At 40.9% G+C, this 12,184-nt stretch overlaps 1 protein-coding gene across 6 annotated transcripts in view; it reads right to left on the reverse strand.

Annotated features, from left to right (window-relative positions):
* Positions 1-4,385: 4,385 nt before the first annotated feature.
* ankrd12 (ankyrin repeat domain 12) overlaps positions 4,386-12,184 on the reverse strand; it is a 65,491-nt gene continuing 57,692 nt past the window's right edge. For all 6 annotated transcript variants that reach the window (XM_045205933.1, XM_045205932.1, XM_045205931.1 and 3 more), the window contains 3 exons: positions 5,757-5,933; positions 5,405-5,503; positions 4,386-4,827 (listed from right to left, as the gene is read on the reverse strand). In XM_045205933.1, coding sequence (XP_045061868.1) covers positions 4,642-4,827; positions 5,405-5,503; positions 5,757-5,933 — 462 coding nt within the window. In that variant the 3' untranslated portion in view covers positions 4,386-4,641. The remainder of the gene's footprint in view (positions 4,828-5,404; positions 5,504-5,756; positions 5,934-12,184) is intronic.

The raw sequence follows: 12,184 nt of genomic DNA on the forward strand, positions 1-12,184 counted from the left end.
GCTCCCTTTACTACGCCGTAAATACCTGATGCATGAAGATGACTATGTTCAAAACACTCGTCTTGTTTCACAATTGTCACGTTCAATTGGTAGAGCATGGCGCTTGTAACGCCAGGGTACTGGGTTCGATCCCCGGGACCACCAATACGTAAAAATGTATGCACACATGACTGTAAGTCGCTTTGGATAAAAGCGTCTGCTAAATGGCATATTATAATATGGGTTACTTTGAATTTATAAAATAACCATTCCCCAATGTCCTTATAATTTACAGAAACTAAACCACTGAGTCGAATCTTAAACATTGCCAAGCCTGACACAAACCTTTCAGCCAGCCATAAAACTCCCCGTTTAGGCAGTTATTTGTTATTGTAGTCGTTATCGGGAGCAGTTCCAGCCCCTGCGGTGCTCTTTATTCTGACCTAGATGTTCCCCTGACACCGCTTGTGACACAAGGTCATATATCATAGCTTATTTTTCTATTGTAGAGGAAGGTAGGCATGTTGATCTAACAACTCAGTGTGAGACAGATCCATCCAGGAGTTGGCATAACGTCTGGTTGAACCCACTTATAACAGCAATCATTTATACCTTACCATCATTTATAACAGCACATGGATTTTTTGGGACATCATTACTGGGATGATCTGTGTATGTCTCCACCTACTGGAAGGATACAGTTCTGCCATCGACAGAGAGACTGCTAGAAAATAGAGAAACACTCCCTCCCTGCGCTCATAAAACACTAGCCTGACTACTCATTTCACATTTTTGTCATTTAGCAGACGCTCTTATCCAGAGCGATTTAGGGTTAAGTGCCTTGCTTAAGGGCACCTCGACTGTTTAACCTTTCGGTTACTGGCACAACGCTCTTAACCACTAAGCTACCTGTCACCCCACACATAGCTATTGTCACTCATCCACATCGCTGCGGCCAAACGCCAAGCCCACTAGCGTTTATTGTACAGAGGTTTTAGGTTTTATTTATTCGCACCAAAGAAAATAAGTGAAAGACAAAACGATTTTTAAAAAAAACTGATAAAAACAGTGTTCAGGTGAGGCTGGAATCCCAAAAGGGCTGATATGAAAACCACACCACAAACATAAGTACAAAAAACGTTAAAAAAAAAGTTTGTTCAATCAGTTAAACAAATCATATTAATTATGATTGTACATTATATACTTAGTATACAAGAAAAAACGTTTGATTGTGTGACAGTTTGGCTTCATGGACGGCAGGTAGCTTAGTGGTTAAGCGTGTTGTGTGCCAGTAACCGAAAGGTCGCTGGTTCTAATCCCCGAGCCGACTAGGTGAAAAATCTGTCAATGTGCCCTTGAGCAAGGCACGTAACCCTAATTGCTCCTGTAAGTCGCGCTGGATAAGAGCGTCTGCTAAATGACAAAACAAAAAAGACTGACCCCCAGTCTTCATGGAGAGGATTCCTGGGTAGTTTGGTTCATCAGGCTGACCCCCAGCCTTCATGGAGGGGATTACTAGGTAGTTTGGTTCATCAGGCTGACCCCCAGTGTTCGCTTGAAGTTATTGCGGGATGTTGAGGTTTTGGCAATGTGAAGATAAGAATTCCAGAGCATGGTACCTCTGTATTTGATAGAGAATTGACTATATGAGGTGCGGGGAGGGTGAAGGTTATCGCAGTGTCTAGTGTTATATAAATGGATTTCAAAATTAACCTGGAAGAATCCATTGAAGGGTTTATGTATTTGTAGATGAAAGTGCATAATTGGCAAAGTGGAGCAATTAATAAAATTCTATATAACGGTTTGGCAATAAGACATAAAAAAAGGTTGAGATGACACTAAGAAACTACCAAGACAATATTTGAATTCACAACCAATAAAATGTATTCAATTATATATTACAAATATGTACATGTCATGTAACAAGTAAATATTAAAATAGACATTTTTAGAACTATCGTTCAAAAGGCATTATGTTGAAAAAATAGGTTTTGTTGTGATCTCACATTGAAACTGTACAAGTGTTTTTTTCTTCTCCTAATTCTATAGAAGAATTCTGCCACAACAAAATTGTTATTTTTTAAATTTGTGCGAGACACAACACCAAAAGGACAACACACAGGAGGACGAGGAGCTGTTGAGAGCCGTCCCAAATGGCACCCTATTCCCTATATAGTGCACTACTTTTGACCAGGACCCAATGGCACCCTATTCCCTATATAGTGCACTACTTTTGACCAGGACCCAATTCCCTATATAGTGCACTACTTTTGACCAGGACCCAATGGCACCCTATTCCCTATATAGTGCACTACTTTTGACCAGGGCCCCGCATAGTGCACTAACAGAACTGCCAACCAGAGGGGGTCAGTCAACTCCCCCCTCAGGAAATTGGAACATTTTGCTTTTTTTTTTTTTAAACCTGTAACTGCCATTTCCTGAAACCTAGTCTTAAATTATTTCAAACCATGTTTCCAACACAGAAGTCTTGCGTTTGCTCTTAAATGAAATTGAGGTGGTCTTAATAACACATTTTTTCCTAGGTTAAATTTAGGGGTAATGGTTATTCTAATTAAATAGGAGTATTTTATGTTAATAGTCAGTAAAAATGTAAACTGGCTTCTTCATTGGTGAACTGCACTATTATGACATCATTAGCAGCTTACTGTTGACATACAGTAGTTATATGAAGAGGACAGATGAACAACTGGTTCATTAACATAGACTGTTAAAAGATTAGCAGGCTAACATAGCTTTCTGTGAAGGAAGGTATCAGGCGGAACAGCTCTCTGCCATGTCTGTTTCCATCTACACAGCAACACGCACTAACCTACAGCAACACGCACTAAACTACGGCAACACGCACTCACCTACAGCAACACGCACGTTTCCTTACTCACGCCTACTCCCGTTGCGGATATAAAATGTGCAGGCAAGAAAGTGTTCTCGCTTAGTTGACTAAACGCTGTAGCTAACTACCTTCGACGTAATGACCCCCTTAGCTAAGGAGCTAACGACAAAATAAGTTATGCGCTTGACTAACACATACAATTTTGGAAAATGTATTTGGCAAACAGTTCGTTCTCCAGTTTCCCTGGAGTGGAGAGCTGCCAACCAGCTGGAGGGAGGAAAATAGTAATAATAATAATAAGCCATTTATCAGACACTTTCATCCAAAGCGACTTACAGTCATGCGTGCATACATTTTTTACGTATGGGTGGTCCCGGGGATCGAACCCACTACCCTGGCGTACATATTTTAGGGTCGTTTTTCATACCAGAGTACTTTGACCTCAGATTTCGTGCATGGTACGCAAAATGCACGCAGGTCGGCAGGTCTGCACAACTTTTGACAAGAGCCTGCATTTAGGGTCCTGGTCAAAAGTAGTGCACTATATAGGGAAAAGGGTGCCATTTCGGATACAAACTTTGTTTGTGAAAAGACAGAACAAACAAAGGGAAAGAGCTTCAGTTAAACCTCAAATCACAACAGTCCACGGTACAGCTTATTCTGACAGTACAACCCTGCAACGGCAACCAAATCACCAGTGAAAGAATGAACACCTTGATTTGGTGTATGGATCCAACTCCAGTCTAGAGGTGAATAAAAAGCAAAAAACAAACCAAAGGAACAACAGAATCAGATCCGACATCAACAATAACAACATTGACTTCAACAACAACAACAACAACAAGGACCTTGACAGAGAGAAAGAGGAAACGGACTCAATAAAAACCAACTCCGGTCCATTAAAACAGACAAAAACAAAATAAAAATGTTTTACAATCAAAATATCTATTAGTTATTTTTTCTGTACAAGTTTGAAACCATCATTACATGGGTAATTTACAAATGCACAATCTGTATGTAGAAAATAAGTTAAAAAACATGAAAAGCACAAGTCTGTACATTATGTATTGAACGCAGAATTGAAATGTTTTTATAGTTGTTTTGGAATAGGGTACCATTTTTGGGACAGACCCTATAGCGTCCATGCTTGGTCTCTCTCTGGAGTTCTCTCCTCTCAGCAGACAGCAGCACCTTGCGCTGCCCCAACCCTAACCCAGCCTCGGGCCCTGGCCCCTGGGGTAAGTGTGTGGTCTGGGCCCTGTCCAGAACAGAATAAGCAGTCTGTCTGTCAGTCAGAGGAAAAAGGCCAGTCCTCTTGGTGTAGAAGGAGGAGTTATTTGTGGTGTCTTTGTTGTCTACCATAAGAGCTCAGTAGTAAAACAGCCAGATTTAGAATAGTGCTGCTCTCTCTCTCGCTCTCTCACACACACTAGTGGCGCTCTCTCTCTCACACACACACTAGTGGCGCTCTCTCCCTCTCACACTAGTGGTTCTCTCTCTCTCACACACACACTAGTGGCGCTCTCTCACACACACACACTAGTGGCTCTCTCTCACACTAGTGGTTCTCTCTCTCTCACACGCTAGTGGTTCTCTCACACACACTAGTGGCTCTCTCTCACACACTAGTGGCGCTCTCTGTTCCAAGTGCTTCCTGTTTTTCTTTCCTTCTTCTCCTGACTTGATTCCTTCTAACGTTTGACCCCTCCATCCCACCATCTCTTCATCCCTGTTAGAGGTAGATGGCCACTAGATGATCCTTCTGCCTGACCCTGACCGTGGGTCGTAGCCTAAAGGTCAAGGGTCACAGGTCATATGGGCGTGAGGTCAAAGTCGTCGTTGACCTCTACCAGGGGGATGTAGAACTCGGGTATGTCGAAGATGGAGGTGGACTTGTACATGGCTGGATCCAGCTCCTGGAGTTTCAGCTGCCAGTGGAGACGCTGTACAGCATTTAGAGCTGCTGCCTCATGCTGCTGCCGCATCAGCAAACACGTCTGGAGAGAGAGGGGGGAGAGAGAGGGGGGGAGAGAGAGAGGGGGGAGAGAGAGGGAGGGGGAGAGAGAGAGAGGGGGAGAGAGAGAGAGAGAGAGAGAGAGGAGAGAGAGGGAGGGGGGAGAGAGAGAGAGGGGAAGGGGGAGAGAGGGAGGGGGGAGAGAGAGAGAGAGGGGGGAGAGAGAGAGGGGGAGAGAGAGAGAGAGAGGGGGGAGAGAGAGGGGGGAGAGAGAGAGAGAGAGGGGGAGAGAGAGAGGGGGAGAGAGAGGGGGAGGGGGGAGAGAGAGGGAGGGGGGGAGAGAGAGAGAGAGAGAGACAGAGAGAGACAGAGAGAGAGACAGAGAGAGAGAGAGAGAATACATCAAATATTAATTCAAACAATTGGGTGACACTCTGGATATGTTTGATTTGCTAAATGAATACATTTCAAATTTGAGGTCATTTCTGAAATATTCAAGAGTTAAGTGGTTATATAGGATGAATGAAAGTCATGAACATCCATGCCATGCTCAGGATCTACTTCCAGGTTGCAGGTACTACGGATAACATTTTTCACACATTTACAGAGAGAAATCTCACCTTGAGTTTATCAAACTTGTCGTCCACATCTTGCAACCAGGACATAAACTGGCGTGCGTTGAAACGATCCCTCACCGACGTCTTGCCATCTTGGTCACCCTGGAAACCAAACAAACACACAAAATGTAAACACCATCAGCACAACGTTATTCAGAACTGTCAGTATATTAAAACTGGTAGTTCGAGTTCTGTTAAAACCATCATGATAAAAGCAACTGCTGAATTACTCAAATGGAAACGCCAACTGCTGTAAAAATGATTTATACATACATTTGATTAGTTGATTGATGCCAACTTATCCATTCTACAGTACATTATACATTTGAAATTAATGTGATCGACGCCAACTTACTGATTCTACAGTGCGTGACATCATGCCACTTGCCTGGGCATCCTGAGGCATGTTGTACACCTCGGCGTCCAATAGCACGGTGCATGCACTGAACGGGAGTGTCTGATTGGCTAGCGTTCTGGCAGCCCGGTAGTGGACTCGTAACACCTCCTGCTCGTTGGAAACTATCAACTTTTCCTGGAAAGAAAAAAAAAAAAGGGGAGTTGGGTTAGACTAGAATATATAGACAGAAGTGTTATAATTCATAAGGATGAAGGGAGAGTTGGGTTAGAATATATAGACAGAAGTGTTATTATTCATAAGGTTGAAGGGGGAGTTGGGTTAGACCAGAATATATAGACAGAAGTGTTATTATGCATAAGGTTGAAGGGGGAGTTGGGTTAGACCAGAATATATAGACAGAAGTGTTATTATTCATAAGGATGAAGGGGAGTTGGGTTAGACTAGAATATATAGACAGAAGTGTTATAATTCATAAGGATGAAGGGAGAGTTGGGTTAGAATATAGACAGAAGTGTTATTATTCATAAGGTTGAAGGGGGAGTTGGGTTAGACTAGAATATATAGACAGAAGTGTTATTATTCATAAGGATGAAGGGGAGTTGGGTTAGACTAGAATATATAGACAGAAGTGTTATAATTCATAAGGATGAAGGGAGAGTTGGGTTAGACTAGAATATATAGACAGAAGTGTTATAATTCACAAGGTTGAAGGGAGAGTTGGGTTAGACTAGAATATATAGACAGAAGTGTTATAATTCACAAGGTTGAAGGGAGAGTTGGGTTAGACTAGAATATATAGACAGAAGTGTTATAATTCATAAGGATGAAGGGAGAGTTGGGTTAGAATATAGACAGAAGTGTTATTATTCATAAGGTTGAAGGGGGAGATGGGTTAGACTACAATATATAGACAGAAGTGTTATTATTCATAAGGTTGAAGGGGGAGTTGGGTTAGACTAGAAAATATAGACAGAAGTGTTATTATTCATAAGGATGAAGGGGGAGTTGGGTTAGACTAGAATATATAGACAGAAGTGTTGTAATTCATAAGGATGAAGGGAGAGTTGGGTTAGACTAGAATATATAGACAGAAGTGTTATAATTCATAAGGATGAAGGGAGAGTTGGGTTAGAATATATAGACAGAAGTGTTATAATTCATAAGGTTGAAGGGGGAGTTGGGTTAGACCAGAATATATAGACAGAAGTGTTATAATTCATAAGGATGAAGGGCGAGTTGGGTTAGACTAGAATATATAGACAGAAGTGTTATTATTCATAAGGATGAAGGGAGACTTGGGTTAGACTAGAATATATAGACAGAAGTGTTGTAATTCATAAGGATGAAGGGAGAGTTGGGTTAGACTAGAATATATAGACAGAAGTGTTGTAATTCATAAGGATGAAGGGAGAGTTGGGTTAGACTAGAATATATAGACAGAAGTGGTATCATTCATAAGGATGAAGGGAGAGTTGGGTTAGAATATATAGACAGAAGTGTTATAATTCATAAGGTCGAAGGGGGAGTTGGGTTAGAATATATAGACAGAAGTGTTATAATTCATAAGGTTGAAGGGGGAGTTGGGTTAGACTAGAATATATAGACAGAAGTGTTATAATTCATAAGGTTGAAGAGGGAGTTGGGTTAGACTAGAATATATAGACAGAAGTGTTGTAATTCATAAGGATGAAGGGAGAGTTGGGTTAGAATATATAGACAGAAGTGTTATAATTCATAAGGTTGAAGGGGGAGTTGGGTTAGACCAGAATATATAGACAGAAGTGTTATAATTCATAAGGATGAAGGGAGAGTTGGGTTAGAATATATAGACAGAAGTGTTATTATTCATAAGGATGAAGGTTGAGTTGGGTTAGACTAGAATATATAGACAGAAGTGTTATTATTCATAAGGTTGAAGGGGGAGTTGGGTTTAATAGATGAGAGAGAACAAAGCAGAAAAAAACACTAAGAATATCAAAGTAAAGCATCTCCTTGTATTTGTAATGAGAAACAATATTTAAAGGAACAGTGTTCATAAAAGAACTAGATACACAGCTGGGTCCAAAATTATTATTAAAAAATATATATATATATATATATATATATATATATATATATATATATCAAAAAATTGAAAATATATATTATACTAACACAATTGATCAGAGAAATACATTTTGTTTAACAATTAATACAAAAATCTAAAAAAAATACAGTTTTCAATCCTCCAGCATCCTCCCCTTGTGAGGATAACACTGAGCCTTTTTCTAAAATGTTTTATGAGATTTTAGACCCTTCCTCAATACAGAATCTTTCCAAATCACTGCACTTATGGACTGCCCGCTTCAATTCAAGCCACAGGTTTTCAATTGGGTTCCAGTCCGGAGACTGTAAACAGCATTGGCACTTGGATTTGCTAAACGGCATTGGCACTTGGATTGGAACCGGTGCTTTGGTCAGATGACCTGAAAACAGATCTTTTTGGCCATGCACACCAGTGGTGGGTTTTGCGTCTAAATAAATATGCATATTCGGAAAAGAACCCCATCCCTTCTGTAAAATATGACGGTGGATCTTTGATGTTATGGACTATTTTTCTCCTACTGGTCCTGGGGCCTTGTTAAGGTCAACGGCATCATGAGCTTTACCCAGTACCGGGACATTTTAACCAAAAACCTCATCGCCTCTGCCAGCAGGCTGAAACTTGGCTGCAAGTGACTCTTCCAGCAAGACGATAGTCCCAAGCGCACGTCAAAATCCACAAAGAAATGGTTAATTGACCACAAAAATCACAATAAGGGTGGCAGGTAGCCTAGCGGTTAAGGGCATTGGGAAAGTAACCAAAAAGGTTGCTGGTTCGAACCCTCGAGCTGACTAGGTGAATAATCAGTGAATGTGCCCTTGAGCAAGGCACTTAACCTTAATTGCTCCTGTAAGTCGCTCTGGATAAGAGCGTCTGCTAAATGCCAAATGTAGAAATGTAAAAAAAAAATCACAATTTTGCTATGGAATTAAAGAGGGCAGTCCATAAGTGCAGATGAAGGATATCAAGGATCTGTAAAGATTCGGTACGGAGGAATGGTCTAAGATCCCTCCCAAAGATCCCTCAAAAAGGATCAGTGTTGTTATCCTCGCAAGGGGAGGGTGCTAGAGTATTGAAAACAGGATAGGGGGTGCTAGAGTATTGAAAACAGAGAATCCAATCATTTTGACCCCTATCTTTTTTGTTGTTGATATTGATACTGTTAAACAAAATCAATTGTATTAGTATTATTTATTAATTTTTTAGCATACAATATACACTATATATACACAAAAGTATGTGGACACCCCTTCAGATTAGTGGATTCGGCTATTTCAGCCACACCCGTTGCTGACAGGTGTATAAAATTGAGCACACGCACACCGCCATGCAATCTCCATAGACAAACATTGGCAGTAGAATGGCCTTAATGAAGAGCTCAGTGACTTTCAACGTGGCAACTTCATAGGATGCCACCTTTCCAACAAGTCAGTTCGTCAAATTCGTCGAATAATGGTCTGGGGCTGTTTTTCATGGTTCGGGCTAGGCCTCTTAGTTCCAGTGAAGGGAAATCTTAACGCTACAGCATACAATGACATTCTAAACGATTCTGTGCTTCCAACTTTGTGGCAACAGTTTGGGCAAGGCCCGTTCCTGTTTCAGCATGACAATGCCCCCGTGCACAAAGCGAGGTCCATACAGAAATGGTTTGTTGAGATCAGTGTGGAAGAACTTGACTGGCCTGCACAGAGCCCTGACCTCAACCCCATCGAACACCTTTGGGATGAATTGGAACGCAGACTGCGAGCCAGGCCTAATCGCCCAACATCAGTGACCGACCTCACTAATTCTCTCGTGGCTTAATGTTCGGCATACTTTCTCATTGAGATAAAATCTATTTTTCAAGAGACCTGGTCCAACAGCAGCAGTGGGAACAAAGTTTCAGACAAAACAACTTACATACACTAACACAACTTTGAACAAAACTATAGTCACACACAGTACAACAATTACATATTACGTTAAGAAACACGAATGTCATAACTTAAAAAAACTGCTGTCCTAAAGACAATTACACTCTATGATATTTACGTCGACCAAGTGTTTAAACTCCACCAAATGTAAGATCATCACATTTTAAAAATGTTCAGGAGACAATTCCAGGACCACGGAGCTGAGGAACTAAAACTATTTCTACTATGACCTGTTCTATTTCTTGGTACTGTTAAAAGCAAATGAGAAATGGGACAGTAATTTATATTTATTTACTGACCTGATTAAAAAATAACAGAAATAAAGTGGCATTTTACCCAGTATGGCCTTATAAATCAGTGCATACGTGTTTAAGCCCACGCAAGTCAATGACGACCAGCCAACGGCGCTGTAGAGATCACAATGTGTTAGATGTGTTTGATTGGTAATGAACCTGAGGGCTGCATGATATACTGAATCAAGAGCTCTCATTGTAGTGGTTGAGGTCTGCATATATATATAATATAATATAATATAATATATATATATATATATATATATATATATATCTCATCACTAAAATCTAAAACCGCCAGTAATGTACATGGTACCAGCTCCTTCCTGGCCTCCAGAGAAAAACAAGCCTTATGCCGGTAATAAAAACATACTCTCAGCTTGAGCTTCCTTATCAAGTTCTCCACATGAACAGCGAAGCTCAGCTTGTCATCCACCCACACTCCCAAATATTTGTACACTTTAACTTCTATAGTATGTCCTGATTAGTAACATGCCTGGCATTTGAAAATACCATGCATTTTGTTTTACCCGAATTCAGAAACAGCTTCAAAAATCACACAGATTCTGTTGTATGGCGTTAAATGCTCTTTGGGCATTTTCAAAAGCTAAAAGATAACCTCCTACCACTCGAATAAAGAACAGTATCTGCATAAAAATGAACATCCGCTGTTTCAATATGATCCCCAATGTTGTTGATATACAAAATGAACAACAGCGGGCCCAAAATAGAACCTTGCGGATCACCTGAGCACAACTCCATGGACTCAGATTTACAACCATCCGCCATTACACATTGGTTAATAAATTACACAATCTAGAGCATGACCAGTAATTCCACAACATTTTAACCAACACAGCATGGTCCACGGTGTCAAATGCCTTCGACAAATCAATAAAAAGACAAGACACAATGTAATTTCTTGTCAAGAGCACAGTGGATGTCATTTAAAAACCTTAAAATGTTGCTGAAACAGTGCTGTGGCCAGACCTAAAAGCTGACTGCATTCCATTTAAGATGTTTTCTTGGAGGTAGGCGTCCAGCTGGCTACTAACTAAGGACTCCAGTACCTTAGACAGTACAGACAGTTTTGATATGGGTCGATAGTTGTCAAGTAGTGAAGGATCTCCACCTTTCAGGAGAGGCAGTACAAAAGCAGATTTCCATAACGTCAAGCGTGAGGTTAAAAATACATGTTAAGGGGGGAGCAACGATGTCTGCTGCTGGGTGTAGGAGGCGGGGTCTAAATCATCAGGGCCAGGGGATTTCTTTCTAGCAATTTCTTTCAGGGCTTTACACACTTTTGAAACAGAGAAGGATGAGAAGGAGAACCTGGTGGCGAAGGAGTGCACCGGGGTGTCTGGTAAATTCACAGGTAGCTTAGTGGTTAAGAGCGTTGTGCTAGTAACCGAAAGGTCGCTGGTTCTAATCCCCGAGCCGACTAGGTGAAAAATCTGTCGATGTGCCCTTGAGCAAGGCACTTAACCCTAATTGCTCATGTAAGTCGCTCTGGATAAGAGCGTCTGCTAAATGACTAAAATGTAAATGTAAATTTAGACCTTTAACCTTTTCAAATAAACTGCCTGCATCTAGAAAATGCTGATTTAAGGCTTTCAGAATAGAGGTTCTCTCAGTTACAATCTGTGTGTCTACCAACAATTGTTTGGGAAGCTGTGTATCTTTTTTTGCACTCGTAATAAAATAATAATACGCCATTTAGCAGACGCTTTTATCCAAAGCGACTTACAGTCATGCATGCATACATTTTTTACATATGGGTGGTCTCGGGGATCGAACCCACTACCCTGACGTTACAAGCGCCATGCTCTACCAATTGAGCTACAGAGGACCACTCCAAACCTTTCACTACTTACCAAAATTTGGGAGGGATTATTTAAAATTATCCGAAGTAGATTTAAGGTAGTGGGTCTGCTTTCAGTTTTTGGGTCATAGCCACCCCCAGATTTCGAAGATGTTTAAAAGCCATCCAATCATCCGCCGAACCAGAGCCTCTTGCTTTAGCCCACATAGCATTTAGTTCCATTATGATTTTAGTAAATTCATCAGTAAACCAAGAGTTCGCTCTACCCTTAACCCTTAACGTTCTGAAAGGGGCTCGTTGCTATATCCTGGAAG

This window comes from Coregonus clupeaformis, chromosome 21 (genome assembly GCF_020615455.1).
Source record: "Coregonus clupeaformis isolate EN_2021a chromosome 21, ASM2061545v1, whole genome shotgun sequence".
Taxonomy (NCBI): domain Eukaryota; kingdom Metazoa; phylum Chordata; class Actinopteri; order Salmoniformes; family Salmonidae; genus Coregonus; species Coregonus clupeaformis.